The following is a 23,011-nucleotide window of genomic DNA, read 5'->3' as shown; positions in this document are numbered from 1 at the left end:
CATATCATTAAGAAATTGAGGATTGAGTAATTTTACTGCTTCATCAATATTATTTGACTCTTAACCTTAGAAGAAGGTTTAATTGGAAACAATACCAAGAGTTAGTTTGTTGTAACAGAACTGAACTAGTTGTTAGGAGTGAATTAAGATATTGGTGAATAATTCAGACTGTGGGTGGAGATAGACGGGGAGAGAAGGAGAGATGAAGATGGAGATGATGGGTATGATACAGAAAAAAAAAGATGATCTTGGCCACGTAGTTGAATAAATATTGAAATTACTTTTAGGTCATTGGTAGTAGTACTCATGAAAAGTTGGGTAAACTTAAATTTTTGTATTACACTGTTTATCCTGATTGCTTAAGCTTGTTCTAGTTTTATGGCTGTCACTCAACAAAGATGGCATTGTTTGAAAATTTATAAAAATAATTAGAAATTTGTTAGTTTCTTGCTCTAATATTATTAACAACAGTAACTAACAGTAACATTTATTCAGAACTTACTGTGTTCCAGGCATAATGCCTACTGTTTCATATGAAGTATTTCATTTTACCTTTATAGAAGCCCTGGAGATCGCTCACTATTATCCTCACTTTCCACTTGCAGAAGCTCAGGCTTGGAGACACAGTGTTCCCTGCCCAAGGTCATGGAGCTAGCAAGTAGCTAAGCCAAGATGTGAACCAAACCCAGGAACTTAACCCTGTGCTACACAAGAAATAGAGCCCTGAACTTGCTACTTCCTTCAAGGTTGGCTCAGGACTAGAATGTTAACATATGGGAAGATTAGTTTTAGAAATACCTGTCTGTAAATTCTACCGACCATAGCTATTTAAGGGTTGGTTCGTGAGAATGAATATTAGGGAAATGTTGAACTTAGTTTTAAGAAAAAAAGTCATGTTAATGAAGGTAGAGAAGCTTCCTATGTCTTTATCTTGCCTGATTGATTAGGCTATTGAAAGTATTTCATTACTTTTTCAATGCAAAAAGGAACTGTAATTGTATATACTTAAGTGTTCTAGATATTTGTGGGCTGAAATTATAGTAAAGAATGTTTTGGTTAGCCGTAAGGAAGGCTCTTGGGACAATGACAGTAAATATAACTTTTACAGTGGTTTTTTATCCATACATCTCTTCAATGCTATGTACTTGCTGTGTTAGCTGCCGGGATACGGAAATAAAGACAATATGTGACTGATTTCATCTTGAGTTTATGATCTTATGGGGGAGGCAGAAATTAAATTCACCAAAAATACTTAATTATTGCTAAATTAGATTTTGGAAACTAATAATATTCTAAATTTGATTGCTTCCCAGTTAACTGGAATAGGCTAAATGGTTTTGAATGCTGAAAAATGGACTGGTTAATAAGTGAGAGTACACTAGGTCTGCGCTAATAAGTAAAAAATCTGTAGATTCAGTTCATTAAAGTAAATGAAGAAATGAGTATTAAGAAAGACTGCTATCTTATAGTTTAAAATGCTGGGTATGTAGAAGAAGAAAACAGCATATTTTAATATCCTTTATATATGTATTTATATTTATTACTATAATGGAATAGACACAAATACTAATCTTGGGCAGCTTTGATATGGAAACTTTTTAAAAATAGGTGTTATTGCTCCTTCTCACACCTTTTTGTTTCTGCTGCATTGTCCTGGACACATAATGGAGACATTTTAAGGAAGACTAAGAACAGCAGCTCTAAGCCAGCAGGACCTCCAAGCCTGTTTTTTTTCCTTATAGTTTTCTCTTTCCAAACCAAAACCAAAAGTTAAATAAAAGATATATTCAAGCATGTTGAAACCTTTATTAAAAGTTTTGTTTTGCATTTGATATTAAAACCGGGTGTAAGTTCTTAGGTAACAGGTTTACTTTAGGGCTTAATCCATAGTAATTATCTCCCATGAGCTCAGATTGGATGAAATTACGCCTCAAGCCCGGACTGTTTAGGTCCCTGGAAAATTCATAAAGTGAAATTTACACCCTATGGGACTCTACCAGGAATGTCCCTGCATTTATGTGGGCTGCGCTATGGTGGCATAAATGATGGTGTTATTGAATTTTGTTTCCGATATTTTTTATAAACCCTTTACTTTCCACTTCCCCCCCCCCCCTCACAGGCACAGTTTGAACTTCAGACATTTCATATCCGGGGCGAGCATGCAGTGATAACAGCGAGACTAGAAGAAACTATTGAAAATCTCAAACGCGAATTGGAGCGCCCATGGCGGCGAGGGTGCGAAGCGATGAGAGATGCGTGCGTCTCCACCGACGGCGACTGCCCTCCAAAGACCTACAGAAACGTGTGCGTGCAGACAGACAGAGAGACCTTCCTCAAACCCTGCGAAAGCGAAAGCAAGGCCACCAGAAGTCACCAAATAGTACCCAAAAAGCTGAACCTCTCCTCGTTAAGCCAGCTCTCTCCCCCCAATGACAACAAAGACATCCCTGCACCACGTCAGTCTGCGGAAAGCATCTCACCGAATCAGCAGAAGGCATCACCTCCTCCTCCCGCACCGCCCCTTGCAGCACCCATCCCGCCCCCTCCTCCCCTCCCGCCTGGACTTGGACCTTTGTCACCAGCACCTCCTGGGCCGCCGCCCCCGCCTCCCCCGCCTCCTCCCCCAAGTGGGGGACCTCCCCCGCCGCCTCCCCCCCCACCGCTTCCCAACTCTGCTCTGCCCAACAGCGGGGGGCCGCCGCCTCCTCCAGCACCCCCAGGACTCGCACCCCCACCTCCTCCTGGACTCTTCTTCGGACTCGGCTCTTCTTCCAGCCAGTGTCCTCGAAAACCAGCCATCGAGCCCAGTTGTCCCATGAAGCCTTTGTACTGGAATAGGATACAAATAAGTGATGGGAGGTAAGCTCTCCACTGGCCCACTCTCAGCTTGTGAATTCCCAGGGTTTTGACCGAGCGATGTTTTATTCTTGCCAGTTCAGTATCTCGAGAAGCCTAGCTTTCACATTCTCAAATGTGATGCAGGGAGTGCCTGGGATACACAAGGTCAGGGCGTCTGGGGACAATGTCGCCACCAGGTCCTGTTTGTGTTCTGTATGGATTAATGCTGGGAGAAATAATGTGTTCGGTGTCAGGTTCTTCTCTAAGGAAAATGTTCCATTTTCTAGACTGGCGTCCAGGTCTGAACTCTAGGGCCTTCTCCAACATCCCCACAGTTAATGAGCAATCGTAAAGAAATTGAACCTGAATCTGTACTGTAGGCTCACCGAGGATTTTTAGAATATCTTTTCTGATTCACTGTCTTGTTTTTAGATGGTATCATCAACCCTACCATCTGAATATTGAACAGATATGTTTATTTTTCGTTTTTTATTAAACAGACATGGCTGAGTTATCAGTTCTTCAGATCAGAGGGGCGTCTTAAAATATAAACTCTCTGCTTGAACTCTGGTTCTTCCCACTGCTAAATGCTCTCACATCTGTATACCTTTTTGCCCTTCATAGAAAGTGCCATTATGTGGATAGCTAAAAAGCATCTTCCATATGTACAGGTTGTTAAGCTGGAAATGTAAGGCAGCAAGATGTGGTTGCTTGGAAACTTCCAGTCAAACAGATTTGAGTCTAATTTCTTCTGCCTCATTTCCGAGTCTGTCAGGACAGTGAGGGAGATGTGGTTGTTTCTTGACCACTTTCTAATTTTGAAGTTTATGTGTTTTCAAAGAACAGCAAATATAGAACACATTTTCAAACTTACTCCCCAAATCAAGATGTGGTAGTGAATTTTTAAATTTATATTAACATTTTGCTTAGGGAAGGCAGGATATTAAACAAAATAATATGCAATTCACAATTACGAAAAAACTGGAAATCACTATAGGAGGAGTGGGGGATACCTTAAAACTAAGTATATGGTGAACTAAGTTGATTATGTACTTCATATCGCCCCCTTTCCTCTCACCAAAAAATAAGAGCCAAGAGTTTATTTATGGAATATCCTGATACTTTTTTCAAATGCTGATACTTTATAATTCCCCAAATGAATGGTTAAAAAAGCATGAGATGATTCTGAAATAGCCCCTACCATTAACTAAAGTACTAGTATTCCCCTTTTCCCATTCAAGACTCAGATATTTCCTGAGAAATAATTTCCCAGAATATTTATTTTGAGTCCTGTTCCTTTATTAGTGTTCTTAAATTAGTGTGCAGCCATTCCAGGGTGATGAGTCCCATCTGTCAGCTGTCGGGTGGTATGTTCTGCCTTCACATGGAGCTGTCCCACACCTGTCTCTCAGTCCCCGAGAGACTTTACGAGCAGCAGAATACCATAGGATATAGCAGACATATAACAGTACCACTGGGAGATAGGGGCCTTTCGTCTGCTATTCAAGGTGGTATAAAGGAAAGCTGGAGATGGTCATTGTCTACGTTTTTCCTCCTTACGTAGCTGGCCATTTTGAGAAGGAAAACAATACTCAAGGCTCTCATTAGTTGCACCATAAATCTAGGGCTTCACTTTTGAGCAAAACGAAAAGTAGGTGAATGGGACATCAGGAGAGCCTTGCTTGGTGGATGTGTCAGCCTTGAACCTGAACTGGGGTGCAAGGGGCTGCCCTCTGTGATGTGTTGAGATTCCAACACTGCCACTTCCTGCCAGCACCACACATAGTCTCTTTTATTATGGGTCCCTCAGAGTATTTTGTACCTCTGAGCATGACTACTTCTTTTAAATGAAAATGGTCTAAAGAGTCTGTGTAGTATTTGTTATGAACAAGAGTAAAATTATTTAGGATGTGTTCTTTTAAAGGAGGTGAAATGGTATTTTAATATTTTGTGCAACCAGAGGGATAAGCACAGTGCATAATGTATACATGATAAAACCTTTGGTCTTGACCTTCTGGGGAACAAGGAGCAGCAAAATGTGAATTTTCAACATAACTGTATATATTGCCTCTCGTGCAACAAGGTTGCTTTTCACTACTAGCATGAACTGACTTTTTTTTCTTTCTTTTGCCATTTTGCCTAGTTTGGTGTCTGTTTTCTGATTTCTAAAGTAGGAAAGAGAAATTTAGTTAAAGAAAAAGAAATCCTCATCTAACTACCTGTTCAGCTTCCTAATAAGGTTTTTCTTCTCCCCTAGCCCCCAACCCCCACCCCTCTTTCCTTTCTTTTGACCTAGGAAAGTATATTCAGTGGTCAAAAAACAGTGAACCGTTGTGGCAGGTCATCTATTGTGAGCAGGTCCTTGTTACTGCTCTGCTGAATGCCACCTGCCCCCAACTCACTGAGAAGTAGTGTTACAAAATTCTTTTATTCAGTATTACAAATGCCTTTCCCGTAGAAACAATGTTGTAAATGGTGATGAGGTGCTCAACTTGACTCCCAAAGCCAATTTACTCCAGAATATGAGTGAATTTTAACACTAGTCATATTGGCCTGTGCAGAGTCCTTGGAGCTGGGGCCAAGCAGTACAGATGCAGGAGAGGGAGGTAGGTCTGAGCAGCCTGCCTAAAGCCTCCCATCACCTCCCTCTGGCACCTCTCCTTAGCAGCTAGAACCTTCCTGAGGCTCAGATCAGTGAACCTTAACATGCTGAATACTGTAAAATTACCTGGCTCTCTTCCCCAGTCAAGATCCCCATTCCTCAGTGCAGCTGAAATAAGCACTTAACATTAATGGTGTTAGTGTTTCAAACTGAAGTTGAGTGACAGAATCACGTGGCAAAAGGAGGACACATTCATGGTTGTACTTCATTGGAAATGTTCCAGCCTTTGGGTTGGGTGATGATTTCCCAGGTGTTCATTTTATTGTTATACTTTATAACTTATTAAATGGTTCAAATATTATATTAGAAAAATTATAATTAAAAATAAAAGTGGAAGGAAGAGGAAGTGAATGCGACCAGTACCAAAATGTCATATTTCATGGGAAAGGCAGACCTGTAACAAAATGTGAACATACAGATCTGAAAGCCATTGTTGCTGGCTGTTTTGAATATGCAAATTGCCTTGTGTCAAAAAATTTTGTGAGCCACCCCACATAAGAATAGTCGTCGTTTTAGGTTTTCTTCTTTTTTTTTTTTGGTGGCTGGTCAGTGCAGGGAAGGGATCAAACCCTGGACCTTGGTGTTTTCAGTACCAAGCTCTAACCAACTGATCTTTTTAGTTTTTATTGACTGAGAAAGCACATGTTGAAACAGAAGTAAATATTTTTAGATGTTACAGATCATAGCATATACATATGTTTGAAAAACAATAAATATGTAGATGAGACATTTTTCCCCCCTCTGTGGGCATTAATGGTGTTTAAAATGAAGATAAGAAAGTAGACATTTGAGAGAAGATGTGTTCTGATGGAGGGGAGCCTGTAGAAGTAACCCATCTCCATGAGCTCTCAGAGGCCTTTCTGCTGAGCCTGATTTTCAACAGCTTTTCTTTCTCTGTCTCAACACTAGGGTGCCCCTGTTTCTAGAAGATGAAATAAAACACAGTCTCCCGGTAGCTGCTTTGGTTGAAATCTCTGTGGGGGGCTGGTGCAGTGGAGTTGTTTGGTTGTTTTCTGTGATTAATATGTGTTTAGGGGGGTGAGAATATTATACACTAAGTATTGTTTAAGTGGGCATAGACAGTTCACATATTAAGGGCCCTGCGCTGAGTTTATCTGAGTTAAACTATATTTAAAATTAATAGAAAAAGTCCAATGAGGGGGCAGATCTTTACCTAAGTACTCCATTGCAGTCTGCTTAAGAATTACACTATCAATGCCTCAAAATTGGTTATCTCTTCAGCATTCATTTCTATGATGGCCATGTTTACCCATCATGGAAATGCCACAGACTGACAAAGGAGCAGCTTGGTTGGCCCCAACAGCCTGACTCCCAGGATATCTACTAGTCCCGAGGGGTTTCTCTAGAGCTTTCTCTGTGTATCTAATAACCATCCTGTTTTTTGGATGTGTGTGTGTGTGTGTGTGTGTGTGTGTGTGTGTGTGTGTGTTTTAAACATTTCATAGTATATTTTGACTTAAAAATGTGTAATGTGAAATGTTTTTCTCCAAGCTTTATTAGGATATTATGTGTGTGTGTTTTTAAAAATGAAATAAAAAATGAATTAGAGATTTCATTGTATTGTACTTTCTTCTGTTTTGGTTCTTAAAGTTAACTTGTTTTCTCTTTTAAGCCAAAATACAACACCAACCTTATGGGATTCCTTAGAAGAACCTGATATTCGGGATCCCAGTGAATTTGAGTATTTATTCTCCAAAGACACTACCCAGCAGAAGAAAAAACCTCTGTCAGAGACCTATGAGAAAAAAAACAAGGTCAAAAAGGTATTGTGTGATTATAGTAATGGATATAATTACATATATTTGTTTGTCATTCATGGGAATGTGTTATGTGCTGCTGGTTTGCTTTCCCTCTGTTTTCATAAAATGTTTTGGAAGGTTTTGAGTCATAGATACCAAAAAAAAGTCAATACGATAAGAAATCTGTGCTTGCTGTTTTAGTCATATCTTCTGAATTTTCAAAATTTAATCTTGACTTTTTTCAGTTGTTAGTTCTGTTGAAAAAAATACAAAATTTAATTTGCTGTTAGTCAAAGTAGTCTGTAGACTATATGGAAAATAGGTCTTATTTATAAATTTGCTTATTTAACAAGTATTTATTGGAGTTTATTGTCATAGGCATTGTCCTAGGCCTGCATTGTCCAGTACTGGTAACATGTGGCTATTTAACGAATGAAGTTAAATAAAATAAAAAATTTAGTCCTTTAGTTGCACTAGCCACTTTCCGGTTTTGTTCTTATGTGCCTACCATATTGGTAGTGCAGACATAAAACATTTTGATCATTACGAAAAGTTCTATTGGACAGCACTGTGTAAGCATTTGGGATATATTAGTGAAAAGAAAAAAAAAAACACAAAGGTTCTTGCTCTGTGGATCTTATATTAACAACCAGCATTAAAAACAAACGGTGTAAGTCACATAGTAGAGCAGGGTAAAGAGGATCACTTTGGCAGGGTGGGGACAGGCTTTGCAGTTTTAAATGGAGTGTTTTGGGTAGACCTTATAGAGAAGGTGACTTCTGAGCAAAGACTCCATGACTTGAAAACTGAGAGCCGCCAGCCACCCGTGAGAAAATGAGTTGTCAGGCAGTTAGACAGGAAGTTGAATTGCACCTCTGCCACAGCTGGCTGTGTGGTCTAAATCACAGGCACTAGGTCCTTCTGCTGTCTGTGCGTTGGTCCCCTAACCATAGCATGAGATGACGTCTACTCATAATGTTATTCTAGGTGGTTATCAAATGACGTAATATATGCATCAGCTCAGCATAGTGCCTGGCACCCAGTCAGCCCTCAACAGATGCTAGTTGCTCTTGTTTTTTTGCCACTTGCTGCCACTACTACTAATTCTCTGCATTAGTGTTTTGATACTAGCAGAGATGTTGTTGAGACGAAAGTATAGTTTTTGGTCCTGCTATTGATTTGCTGTGTGAGCTTGGGCTGGTTGTCTTCCTTCTCAGATTTTCCCTTTTCTATAAAACAAGATTAACAATATCTGAATCTACCTGACTCACCAGGATGTTGTGAAATTCAAATCGAAGGTTTGAGGAAGTGTTTTGAAAAGTGTATGATATTGAATGATGTTATTATCATCAAACCTTCCTTAAATTAGATAGCAGGGTTCATCCATCAGTTCATTTCTCAAGTAATGTTATGATTGTGAAATCAGTTGCAACTTACAGGGGGAGTTGAATTATGGATAAAAATCATGATCAAAGGCTTTCCTCTCTCAAGGTCACTGGAATTGTGCTGTCATAAAAAAAATATGATTCCAATAAATATCAGAAAAAATCTTTTAAGAGGACATATTGAGTGGGACAATTTGAATTTTCTAATAGAACAGTAAGTTCCAGGCAAGAAGTCAACTGATGTACTTTAAAATTATCCCCCTGCAGTTAGATTTGTGTGAGATGGAGACAAATAAGCCTTGTAGCCAGGCTGGCTTCTTAAATGCTATTTATGAAAGCAAAAGATTATTCTTTCTATATGAAGGGCAGAAGGAGAATCTTTAGGTTCCAAAGCCAGCCTCAGTTAGCCCTCTTCTCTGACTAACCAGAACCTTCGCTGGATGTTTTCTTACACGATGTCATGGTAGACTTGTGTTCTCTATTTCTTCCTAGATTGCTGTTAGTCCTTTTGTTTCTCTCTGGATGCTTGGTAACATGTTGTTTACTCATAAAACTAATTCTTTTTGGTGAATGAATATTTGTTTTTAAGACATCAAAGAATTTGGTCACTTATTCTTATTTCTTATCTCATAATTGCTGGCCTATTCAACAGAGGATTTTATCTAAGGCAGTTCGTAATTGTATTTATTTTGTTTCTCTCTCTGAGGGGGAGAATATCCTCCCTTTGCACTCTTTAAGCTCTCTGAACAGTGAGCTTGCCATCACCCCATAGAATCTATGCACATGTATAGTGCTCACTTTTTTTCTGTGAGTAGAGGCAGAAATGTGAGTCTACTGGGCTTTATGGTAAGGATGCTGCTTGGAATTTTCAGTGAGCTTTGTGGGCTAACTTAGAGCAAAAGTTTTAAGTTTTTTTAAAAATAGCAGGCTGGATCAATGCCAAAATACTCTAAATCTGTCTCCTGTGAATCTTTCCTCCACTACCATGGCCAGATTTCCAACATCAAGATGGATCCTTTGGTCTCTTCCAAGAGCCAGATGTTTGTTTTCTTTTCTCTTGAAATGAAAATGAAAGGTGTGTGTGTGTGTGTGTGTGTGTGTGTGTTTGTGAGCAGCTGAGGAGTTTCAGCATTGGGGCCAACTCATTTAGCTTAATCATGGAATGGTTCTCATAGAAGAACACCAGGAGAACACTTGCCAAATAGGTCTTCTTATAATGACTGAATTGGAGAAAAAACTGTATGTTGGAGATGGAAAAAAATCCAACATTCTGGGTCTTGGCTGTAGGGGCTCAGCCAGCACTAAGACATAAATGTGAACATCTCTTTATTAGAGCTGATCTTCATCCCTCTGTACATTCCACATTCATATTTCAGAAATAATGGACAGAATTGTCAAGAGTATACTGCATTTAGGTACTAGTTTCTAGTTTCAAATTCTATAATAGTATTTAATTTCCTATTGCTGGCACCGGTTTAAAGTAAGCAGTTATATACATTCTCAAACTGGCAAGGATCCTATTCTGTAGTAATCACATAGTCTAAAAATTAGAGGGAACCTTGCCTACCATCTAATTCAGTTCCCGCATTTGGCACATGAGAAACTGAGACCTAGAAAGATGAAGTGTCTTCCGGGGGTTTGCACACTTTTAACTGGGAAGACATTGACAATGATGAATACTTGAGAAAGATGTATAAGAACCTTTGCAGGTGTCTGCGTCTGCATTTTCCCTGTATTTAAACGATAATTTGCTACACTGATGATGGTAACAACTTTCATTCGGATGATTGATTGGAAGTTTATGAATGAGAGTAGCTATTACTAATACCATCAACAAAATACTGCTACACTTGTGAGAATCCAGAGTATTTTCTATGTTGTGAAATTATCCAACGTTTTTCTTCAGAGTCTTCCAATAGGGAGCCAAATCTTTGAGTAAAAAGATGTGCTTTACGTATAACTCTAGCAAAGAAATGTATGTAGATTTGGAGCTGGTGTTTTCCTTTGACTCTATAGATTCCATTTTAAATATTAGCTATAATAAAATAAATGTATTGGTAATTATGGCAAATTCTTATTGCTTGCTGAGGTAGGTGTCATTCTCATTTGTGATACCAGGTCACTCTGCCACTAACATAGCAGTAACCAAATTGAGAACCAGAGCTCAAAATACCAGCACTTGTTCTACCACCAGCTCTTGGTTCTATCTCTTATTTTTCCTCTCTTATATATAACCTTTAGAGCACATCATTTAGTCTTCTCACACTGATTTCTTCTCTATGAAATTGATAACTCCTTAACCTGGTTGTTATAAGGATAAAATAAAACTATGATTATGAAAATACTTGAAGTATTCTTAGGAACTTTGTATTAATCTCTTAGTTTATGACCCAGTGTGAAAGCTTTCAGAAGAAATTCTTGAACATTATTGATTCCCAAGATTGTCATGGTCTTAAAACATCAATGTGGTTCCTGAAACTATTTGCAAATGATAATCTCTAGACCATTCCTGTTTTTCAATATTTGTAGAAGTATTCCACAACTTACTCTAATGATACATTCAGATACCTAGTAGTTTGACTCATGTTGGCTTACATACTCTCCTTGCACTGTGAAATGAGTTTCTACTGTCAATATGCCCTTATTTACACTGTCTCTAAATTACATTTGTTCCTGGGCAAGGTAGATCAGCAACTTGACAAGGAGCCAGAAATCTGCCTTCGTTGTCTAAGAGTCTTTCAGTTCCTGTCAAGGAAATAGCTACTCTGATAAACTTTCCAATTGCATTCTAAACTTGCCCAACACTTTTATGAAAATCAGTATGACCTGCCAATATTCCTCCTCTCTTGAGATGCCATGATCTGACTTTGAATTATAAATCATCTCTGTTTGTTTCCTCTTCTGTAAAATATATAAAAGCATTCCTCTCTGTGTCTTTTTAGTAGATATTTCTTAAGAATTAATGAGATAATGGCTAATCCCCAAGCACTTTGGGGGAGGGGGGTTGTGATGGTCCAGCAGACACTAGTCTGTTGAAACTTCCTGGTGCCAAAAGCCTTCGGCATTGATTGTAATTTGGTCACTTTGGCGAGGATCTTAGCTGTAATTCTCAAATCCCAGACTTTGTGTCTCAGTTTATTGGGGAGGGGAGAAGGGTGGAAGGAGAACATTGTTTGGAAGGCTGAACATAAATTTATAGGGTTTTCATAACCTATTGCCTTCCAAGTTTATACTATTTCAGCTTTTGTGTACAAAGATAATTTCTTTGGCCTGCCTTAATAATGCCTTAAGGTATGTACATTATTTTTTCCCCTAGTGATAGGGATGAGTTTGTCTACCCCTTTACATTTCTCATGTGTTTGATAAATGAGCAGTGGGGTTAGGAGTTATCATGTATAGAAGTGAGTGAAATAACTTGCCCGTGTGTTGATTATACCAATATATGACCTGAGGTCATTAGTGCTCTGTCTAGATTCCTTAAGTGAGATCTGGAATGATCAGGGCTTTCCTATTCTTCAACTTAAAGGCTCCTGATTGGCCAAATTTACTGAAAGGAAACGAGGGTTTCTACTCCATGACAAGCACTAGTTTACAAAAATTCCACCTTGTAAATGTTATTTGGAAATGAGACAGCCCCAAAAGTTAAGTTGTACGTTTACTTTTTTTTTTTTTAACGAAAAAGGTGGTTAGAACTTGTCAAATATGGATATCAATGATTCTTTCAGAATGTTGAATCTGAATATTATTCTTGGAGTTCAACTGTGTTTCTCTTGTTGGCTGTTAAACAGTAACTTAATCTGGATTTGGATCTCAAACCAGCTGCATTATTTTTAGGATGCTCATTACCTACCCCGAACCACCAGAGGGCACCTTAGAATGCTGAGATACAAAGATAACTTCTATGCTAGAGCACGAATAAATGGAACCTAGAAGAAAAGTAACTGCCCCAGAGCATCCTCTTTAGTCTTGTTAAATCTCTTTATTGTGGACTGTGAAGCCAAATTTCACAGCAAATTACCCTTACAGAGTATTGGGAGCCAAATGCATATTAGAAAGGATGGAGGTATTAGAATAAAAATCATTATTAGTAGGCACAGTTCTAGTGCTTAAAATGAATGACTGCAGTATAAAAATTTATGAAGTATTAGACTTAGCCCCTTTGGGACTGATTATGGAATCCCCTTCCTACCACACACATGGCATACACTTTTAAAAATTCTTTCATATTTGAAGAGAGTGAAGATTTATTTGAATATAGATTTGGGGTTATCTATTTCGAAAATATTAAAAAAGTATGATTAGCTATTACAGGATATGCCCCCTTGATGGTGGCAACAACTCCTCTGCCTGGCCTCCAGTTCTAAGTTAGAAATATGTGAGAGCATAATAAGAATAGGGAAAGATCCTAGCTCTATGTGTTCTCAGGTAACAAACCTAGGTCATGTGGATGCTTTCACAGCTAAACTTGTAAATGCTTTGCAGATTACACACCTCTCTGAACACGAAGGCTAAAACAGCCCCTGCACGAGCACATGCTCTCACGGTCGCATGCTTAATATGGACAGAGAAGACTTAATAACCTTGAATTTATTATCTTTCAAATGAAGATGACAAGTGAAGATTTCACTACTACTAATAATGCTGATGCTAAATGAGTGGTTTTTGGTTAAGTGCTCGGCATGTATTAACTTACTTAATCTGCACAAGAACCCAGAGATGAGATGGTTACTATGATTATTCCTGTTTTGTAGATGAAGAAACTGGAATTTAGAGGGGTTGGGTAACTTGCCCAGCACCACACAGCTCACAAGTGGTAGGGCAGAGAAATGACCCTAGCAACAACCCCGAGCTTCGTTCTTAATTACTTGAAAAATGGTCAGTTAGTCTGAACTTAACTACAAGTCCTACTGACTGTAAATTTGGTGGGCAAAGCTTGGATTTTACTTCCTTGTCATTGTCATTGTACAGTGAAAGAAGCAGTGGCTTTGGTGTCACTACACAAGATTTCTACTTGTGACTCGGACCCTAACCAACTATTGAATCCTGGGCAAGCCCTTTAAATTCTCCTGGGTCTCAGGTTTTTCACCTGTCAAAAGATAAGCTGTAATTAGATGAATTCCAAGGATCTGGTCATTGTTCTACTTTGCAAATGAGGACACCAACTTCCACCAAGATCCACCAACTTCCATTTTATTTATTAGAGGGCAGATAGATAAGGGAATCACACATGAACCAACATCTTAGCACTTAGACCCAGGCACAATTTGATAGATCAAACTGCCTTAAACCATCACTAGTATGTTGTATGAGTCGTGAGTATGTGGAAGCTCAGGGAATAATTGTTATGATTTTACTACCCCCCCCATCTTAAGATATATATGTCTATATATATTGGAGATTATTTTTAAATGAACCAACTTTCTTTATGTACTGGAGTATTGAAAATTGAAATCCATATGGAAATCAGAATCCATAGCTCTTGTCTTGAAGGTAACTAGTTTGCAGTAGTTGTATGTACAGTCATGTATCCTCTCTGACCTTAGTTTCTATAACTAACATGGCATCTGGAGCGGAAGTCTTTAAATATGCTTTCCAGATGCAAAATATCAAAACTTATGTATATGTGGACGCCTTCACACATCCCTTTTAAAACTGAGTGTGTACAAGTGGGTGAGCAGAATGAAACAGTGAATTTGGACCTCACTTAGTGAGTACATGGGATATACTGCAAATCAGACTCACAACCACAGTGTTTCTTCCTTGGAAAATGAAATATTCCCTCCTCTCAGTCGTCCTAATATAACCAAAATGCACTTGGCAGCAGCAGCCATTGGTTGATCTGGCCAACGCATTGGGCTGGTGTGGCCCTTCATCCCCCCATCCCTCTGCAGAATTTCCAGGGTCCAGGGGCCAAGAGCTCGGGTTACACCAGATAAAATTGTGCACTTACTTCCTAGGATATTCTGGCTTGACCCCAGCACTATCGCCACACTTCCAATTTTTGATAAAATACCTTTGACCCGGAGCTTGATTTCGTTTAGCCTGACCTGATTTCTCTCCAGCTGAGGCTAATTTGCATGGCTGTAAACACGGACCTTACAAAGCTCACCAACTGTGATAAAAGCGAAGGAAACCTGAGACCACTGGAAACTCAAAAATCCGCCTTCAGTATCCAAGCCTGACTCTGAGTCACGCCTCAGCCCAGGAGGCTGCCAGTGTGCAGCAGCTAAAGAAACGTTATTCTGATTGATCTGATTAGGGCAGCAAGGTTAGCCATGGTCAATTTACAAAGACAGTATGAGAAGAAATCATGTGTGTAGGCATGTTATGGGTCAGCGAGGCCCCTGCCAGAAGTTATGAAAAGCCACAGCTCTGCCAGGACCATTATCAGATCTCCTCGGTGGCGTACGATTGGGAGTGGAGGTTGAGGGGCCCCTCCAGTGGAATGAATGACAAAAAGGACTGGACTTGAAGAGCTGGTGAATCATGCTTGCTTCCAGCTACATTGCTCAGCTGCCAGGCCCTTCATGTGAGTGGGAGAGCCTGGGAGTTCCCCAGTAAGGTGTGAGGAGGACTGCCTGTAGCTCCTCTTTGCAGTGGAAAGAAGAAGGTGGAAAGGCTAATTTGACATGAATGTGAGACTCTATGTTGACCCACACACGCAGCCAGATGGAACCTATCGGGCATTTTGATCCCTTGCTTCACCACAAGAGTGGTTTAATTGGGATCTGGCTCCAGACCCTGGTTACTAAATAACCTGAGTTTTAGTGTTTTCATTTTCATTAATTAACTTTTATGCTAGGTACCTTATTAGTCACATTAGGCATTTTGCATGTGCAAAATATCCAAGGAGGTGAGAAGGGGGTCTTTAAAAATATCACAGAGCTGCAAGTTCCAGGGGGTTAATTCATGACCTAATTGTCAAATCACTTTTTACTCTCCTGTAGAGTCTCTTGTACAACTTCCTTAGTTTAAAATAAGCACAAAAACAAACTTTTAAACTTTCCTTTCAGGTGGTTATTACATTCATGTTGATTCTGAAGATTTTGGATCCTCTACCTTGGGTGTGGTTCTTTTCCTCCCTATCCAATTCAGGAACATAAATGTTACTTGGAGCACTGGGATAAGGTACATTAATTAACAAAGAAAGATTTATTTAAAATGAAGGCAGCTGAAAGCCACACTGCTTGAACTGGGGCTCATTATAAATAGATTACTCTGTATTATAATCTTAGTAATGGAAAAGAGACATTGAGATGGTTGCTTAGAGAAGACGGTGATTCAGAATGTAGCAGTAAAATGCCTAAAGCATACTATGTTTCGAATGCTTTAGTTAGACATTGGAGAAACTGGGCCATGTGATATATTTGTCGTATGTGCATATACTCTTGGGGTGTGGAGATGTCTGAAAAACTCAGCCCTACAGGAGGCAGTCATTCAGTTGCCACTGAGGGAAGGGATGAGCCTCCGAGGCTGAAGGTGCATGGAGGTGGAGGTGGGAGCCACAGACCAGCATGGAGAGTTCACACCTGTCTGCTGAGATCTTGGTGCTCGCCTCAAAGCAACATGAAGTCAGTAGCCAAGTCTGTAGTAGGGGCCCGAACTCCAGGTTTTCAACCAGCTGCTCCCTCCAGCTCTCCCAGTGCAGGGAGAGTCACAACTAGACTAGGTGTGGAAGGTGGTAGCGTAGGAGGACAGCAGGGGCTTTTTGGAAACCCATAGAACTGGCTTTTTCTTCCTGAGTCATCATGACTTCATACATGGAGCAGGTCCCTTCGTCTTTCTAAGGCTCCTCTGTCCAGTTCCCTCACCTGTAAAGTGAGAATAAACACCACCTACTTCAAAGGGTGGTCATGAGGATTAAAATAAAATGTCCTCTGTATTTAGCCTGGTGCCTGGCACATAAATGTTTGCTGCTTCCACCGTGCTGTTGCCATCACCATCACCATTATCAGGAGTAGGAAGAAAAATGATGGAAAATCCTCTAGCATCACCCCAAAGAGGAGAAGAAAGTTGGTTATAACCAGAAGCTGCTTCTCGCATTACCTGATGGCTCCTGAGCCCCAGAGGGTGAGCTAAATTCCATTTTTCCCTATAGTTTTTGTTGTTTGTCTCCCACAGGCACAACTATGCAATTAAAGGAAATGAATTTTAGCCAGATACTCAGAGATGAACGCCCTCAGTGTACGGAGAAAAACCATGCAATAGAACAAAATGATGATAAAATGTGCCTCCATATTCTAGTACTATTTTTACTTGGCTTTTGTGGTAACTTGTGTTTGTGGTATAGTTTTAAGTATGCCAGCTATTGGCAGGTAACATGAGGTGGCTTCCTTAAATTATTGTAGGACATGATAAGCTATAGACAGAAACTTGTATAGAATGGCTAATTCAGGTTATCAGGAGACTCTTAAAATATGTTATTTCAGGTTGGTTTGTCTGTTAACTATTAAATAGACAGAATTAACTGTTATACTTTATTAAATTTTATCTACATAACACATGGATATAATATGAAAATTTAAGCAGCGTTAAATGTCTTAAGAAAAAGCACAAGTGCTGCACATCTTGACAGCTTTCAAGTAATTTTTTATACAGACCAAATATTCTGATCAAATGTATTTGTTAGAAATTATATATCAATGACATAAAGGCAAATTAAACATGTCAATATACAAAAAGAAACCCCCAAAACTTCCTTACCTTTTAAAATTTATAATCACATTTGTAAATGAGTCATGGGTTAAGTAATTATGTGAAATTCAGAAAACACTTATAACAAAAAATAATACTGGATATCAAGAGTCATAGGATGTAGCTAAAATGTGTACTTATGAGAATTTATATTAGAAGAGAAATGGATCAAAAACAAATTAAGCTTCCAAAATTAATAGAAAAATATATCAAAGAAATTAGAAGGAAATGTTAGGTTGAACAACAGGTAAAAGCCATTTTTGCAGGTCAAATATCATCAAATATTTACAGTTTTATATAGTTCAACCTAACACATTTTAAATGAGAATGGAAATTTTAAAAATTTTAAATATAGTACAGAAGATCGATAAAGAAAAAATTTTACAATAACACAAACTTTCAGCAAGATTTAGCAAAGCAAACGTAGTAAAAATATTGGGAAGGTAAAAGTGAATGTAACTTGAGATGTAATAAAAATGTATAAGATAATACGATGAACAAACTTTTGCCAGTAAATGAAAATAACATGAAATAACTTTCTTGAAAAATATAGATTATCAAAACAGGGTCAAGAAGAGATAAGACACCTGAATGGTTCTATAAATATTAAGGAAATTAGATCAGTAGTTAATTTATTTATTTTAGTCAGCTGACCAGCACTGGGATCTGAACCTGTGACCTTTGTGTTACAAGGCTGTGCTCTAACCAACTGATAACCGGCCAGCCCAGCTCAGTATTTTAAAATCTTCACACAGAGAAAGTACCAGACCCAGATCATTTTATTGCACCAAACATTTCCTTCTTACAGAAAATACTTTAGAGAGTAGAAAACCATGTTAAATTCAATGCTAGTATGTATAATCTTGATAGCACTACCAGACAAGGACAGGAAGTAAAAGCAAAACTATAGGCTAGTTTCTTTCATACATATGGATGTGAAGATACTAACCAGAGTATTAGCAGACTGAATCCAGCAGTGTAGAAACAATGTTTGATTAAATGTGGTTTATTCCAGACAAGCAAATTTGATTCAAAATTAGGAAATGCTTTCATAAATTAATCATTAATAGATCAAGGGAAGAAAAACTATATGATTATCTCAAAAGATGATGGAAAAACACTTGATTAAATTTGATGATTTTTATAAAGAAATTTTGTACCACAAACAGTGTCTACAAAAAAGGCATGACAAAGGCATATTTGGTGAAAATTCAAAAGCTTTCTTTTTGAGATCAGGACAAAACAGGAGGAATACTCACTTCTACCTCTTCTCTTTAATATTCATCCTATCGTAGAGATCCAAGCCAGTGTAGTAAGGCAAAGAAATGAAATAAAACATATTGGAAAGGAAGAAATAAAACCACATTGTTTTCTGAGGTTGTGATTTTCTGTATAGAAAACCTGTGTTGACAAACTATAGATATAAGAGAGTAGAGAACCTGGTAGATATAAATAAGATCAATATACAATAATCAAGTAGTTAGAAAATGCAATTTAAAAAAAAATTACAGGACCATAAAATATCTAAGAACAAATCTAAGTAGACATAGTCAATATTTAATATAAAAAATTAAACTTTATTGGAAGCATTAAAATAGACCTAAGTTAAAAGGAGAGACATTCTCTTCGTGAATACGAAAGCCAATATTATGAAGATATCAGTTATCCCCAAACTGATTTCTAGTTTCAGAGTAATTCCAATGAAAATCTTAGTAGGGTTATTTGGAATTTAATAATCTTAACTCTAAAAATTTGTACATAAAATCAAAGGTTCTAAAATAACCAAAAAACTGAAAAAAGAAAAACTAGGAAAGAGACTTATTCTACCTCATATCAAGAAAGATAAGATAACAGGTGGTAAGGTAGCTATAGTACGGTAAAAATTGACACAGAACAAAACAAAAAACAAAGATGGTTGGAAAGAATTGAGAGTTCAGAAGCTGATTTATGCATATATGGAAACTAATACATGACAAATATGGTATCTCAGATCAGTGGGCAAAAATATTTTTAAAAAAGCATTTTAAAAATTGAATGTATAGGACTCTTCTGATTAGATCATTATACAATATATGCATGTATTGAAACAGCAAACTGTACCCCATAAACACATACAATGAAAAAATTTTTAAAAAAATTGAATATGTGGAATGAAAAAGGAAAGAAAACGGCTCCCTTCCTTACTTCATGAGAAAAAATCAATTCCAGATGTATCATGCACATAAGTGAGAAGGGAAAAAGTTAATAGTTTAGAAAAGAGTATAAAAGCATGTATCTTTTGACCTCACATGGAAAAGACACAAAAAGCACAAAACAAGTAAGTGTGACTACATTAAAATAAAATGGCACTAAAATAAAGAACTCTTGCTCATCAAGACACCACAGAGAGTATGAAAAAAGCCACAAGCTTGGAGAAGACATTTGTAACACATGTAACTGAATAAGAATTGTTATCCAAGATATGTGTAGCATTCTTACCAATCAATAATAAAAAGGCCAACTTCCAGTAGAAAGATGGGAAAAGGATATGAACAGGCTTCTCATAGAATGAGTGGCCCATAAACATATGAAAAGATGGCAAATCATCAGTTGGGAAATGCAAAATAAAACTAAAATGAGATATCATTTCAGACCTACCAGCTTGGCAAAAATTATAACTTTGAAATATTAGGAAGGTACCAGTCTCATTGCTGCTAATGAGAAAGTCAGTTGGAAAGTGATCTGGCTCTGTCTAGTGTGAACATGTGTATACCCTCACCAGTGCCCAAATTTTTACACATTGGTACCAGGAGACACATAAGAAAATGTTTGGAAAAAAGCTTTGTAATAACAAAAATCTGAAAACAGCAACAATGTCCATCAGCATTACAGTGGACAAATGAACTGGGGTATAGTCACACAATAAAATACAGCTTTGAAAAAGTGAACTATATAGCTACATGCATCCACATTGGTGACTCTTAAACATGACACTGGAAAAAGCAAGTCTCAAAAGAATGGATAATTGACTTGAAGTTCAAAAACATGAATAACTAAAGAATTTTATGGAATTATACATTTGTGTCAAAACTACTGTTTTTTAAAACAAGAGAATAATAAACATAAAATTCAGAAATGCGGTTGCTTTGGAGGAAAATTGTGGAGGAAGATGCAGGGCCTTTAAAAGTATTAGCAGATCTCTATTTCTTAAGGTAGATAGGAGTGCACGTTTTTATCGTCCTTTAATCTGTGTGTAAATGTATATATGCTACTTTTCTGTATGATATTTCACAGCTTTTCAAAATTAAAAAAAAAAAGTTCCCTGTTGCTTCATCACCCCAGTCCCACCTTATACCACAGAGACACCAGTTTTCAGTGCCCTTAGCAGTCTCTGGTATGGATTCTGCTATGTACATATTCTTGAGTGTAGGGTGTCAGCCCGACTACTGCCATTCTGAGAGAGAAGCCATGGAAGGATGTGGAATTTCAATAATCACTCCATTCCAGTCCATGACCTCAGCCACACCCTCTACTGTGCCCGGTATCCTTGAGTGCAAAGTCTGTCTGGTTTAATTTTTCTAGAAACTATACTTCCTGATCATGATAGATGGGATTATGCGTTGGACACCTAATTGCTCCATATACTAACTTTGAAATAATCTTGGCTGGCCGGTTAGCTCAGTTGGTTAGAGTGTGGGGTTGTGACACCAAGGTCAAGGGTTCATGTCCCCATACTAGCCAGCCACAAACATCATCATCGTCATCATCCCCTTAACTTTTAGCCTCTCACCTGCCTTCCCCAGCTTATGGTACCTCTCAATCGTGTGTACCTGGCGTTCTGCCTTCCACCACTATGCCAAGGAATTCGCCACTCCTCCAACTACTTGTAAGTGTGCATTTTCTGTTTTGAAATGAAAGGGGCCTTCTAGTCTCACTGAAGATAGACATCACGTTTCAGATCCTCAGTCTCATAATTTTAGGCCAATTTTATAGGAGGAAAGGAAATGGAAAAGCCTTTACTCTGCTACCCTAAAACTCAAAATGGTTTTGTCTTTCACGTCTTAGAGGCTATTGCCTTGTTGCAGCATGACTGATGAGGGATGTACGTCTTTGCTAGAATGAGAATCATTTGAAGGAAAGGAAATAGGACTAGAAGTCAGACATCTGAGTGACTCTGGGCAAATCATCTACCCTATTTATTACGCTGTTATTATCACGACGTGACTTGTCCATGTGGAAGAACCTCAGGGTACATGTGTTTATGATTCTCATCAGGATGGATGTAGGGGCTGGCTCTTCATGGATGGTGGTGAGAAGATTTTTTAGATCCCTGTGTTACTCCATTCACAGGGGAACGGAGGATAGAGTGTAGTATGTGCTCCCTTCCAGTAATAGCTGTGCTTTGAGATTAAGAAGGATAAGGGGAAACGTGCTAGGATATACACCGCAAGTCCTATCAGAATTTTGTAGCAGTTCCCTGCGGGGGAGGGAGGCAAGAAGACACAACAATTACACTTCCTTGAAGTTGATAGGACAAGCGAACAGAGATGAGGTTGTTGAGAGGGAGGGGGGCGAGGGGGAGGGAGGGAGGTTTAGGTAATGGTCCACAATAATCAACCGCATTGTATATTGACAAAAAAAAAGAAAAAGAATCTTGTAGCAGTTCTAAAATATGTATATATGGTAATCTTTCATCTTCTTTTCTTATTAACGTTTCTTAAAATCATCACTCTGTGTTTATGGAAGGAACTCAGTGAGCCTATTAGAAGCAACGTGGTACTTACGTCAACAATTGTTACCCAGAAAATTAACAGTCGAATGATCTGGGTTGTAAGCAGTGTACGTTATACGTTATGGCAATGATGGCAGATCAAGACTGTGGGAGAGGTTGTTCTTGGTGAAGTATGTCTGCAAGAGGAAATGTAGAGTTGCCTTAGGTATCTTTAAAGGAGGAAGTGTTTCCCTTTGAGTTTTACATCAGTTTTTGCCATGTAGTGGCTCGAGGCCCTGAAGCTGGGGGTGCTCACTGTCACTAGCTCTTCACCTTCCATGCAGGAGTGGGAAAGAGCCAGGCAGCTTGCATCGTGGGCACACTCTAAATCAAAGGCCATCCATCATTTCTGATATCTTGAATACAATGATTATCATATCAAAGACACACGATGACATTGAAGATAATAACTTTTCTGTTGCCCATTATCTCTAACCAGCTTGGAGTAATTATTAGCATGTGTTGTTTTCAAAAGCCTAACACTCTAAATTTTGGAAAGAAAAGCCCTGTTTGAGCCACCAAAGGATATATATGAGACTGGGTTCAAGGTTTTATTATTAGATGAGAAATTATATAGCCAAGCCTGGAAGTCCAAAGGTCATGAAAACTTTGTTATTTAGAGGCTTTAGGAGGACAGTATGGCTGTCTGCATACTAGGGATTGGTCTTACATGAGAAGGTTATTTGCAATCCATGTTGACCAAGTATATTGCTTTATGAGAGAACTCCATGGAGGTTGATAGATAAAGGGGCACATTTTCAGCTAGTTAGCTAGTAGAAACAAAACAAAACAAAACAAAAAAAACAGTCTGGGAATCAGGGATTATATAAAAACGTATACATATGTGTCAGGCACTGTACTAAGTGCCAGTGATAGGGAATAATGTGGTACATTCATTCATTTGTAGTCACCTTGCTACTCA

The 23,011-nt window shown here is 38.4% G+C and overlaps 1 protein-coding gene across 1 annotated transcript in view; it reads left to right on the top strand.

Annotated features, from left to right (window-relative positions):
• FMN1 (formin 1) overlaps positions 1-23,011 on the top strand; it is a 352,992-nt gene that overhangs the window by 164,386 nt on the left and 165,595 nt on the right. Inside the window, exons 5-6 of the mRNA XM_063091447.1 lie at positions 2,120-2,859; positions 7,134-7,284. Of these exons, the coding sequence (XP_062947517.1) occupies positions 2,120-2,859; positions 7,134-7,284 (891 nt within the window). The remainder of the gene's footprint in view (positions 1-2,119; positions 2,860-7,133; positions 7,285-23,011) is intronic.

Source organism: Cynocephalus volans, chromosome 3, assembly GCF_027409185.1.
Source record: "Cynocephalus volans isolate mCynVol1 chromosome 3, mCynVol1.pri, whole genome shotgun sequence".
Taxonomy (NCBI): Eukaryota; Metazoa; Chordata; class Mammalia; order Dermoptera; family Cynocephalidae; genus Cynocephalus; species Cynocephalus volans.
This window is presented reverse-complemented; position numbering and strand designations above follow the sequence as displayed.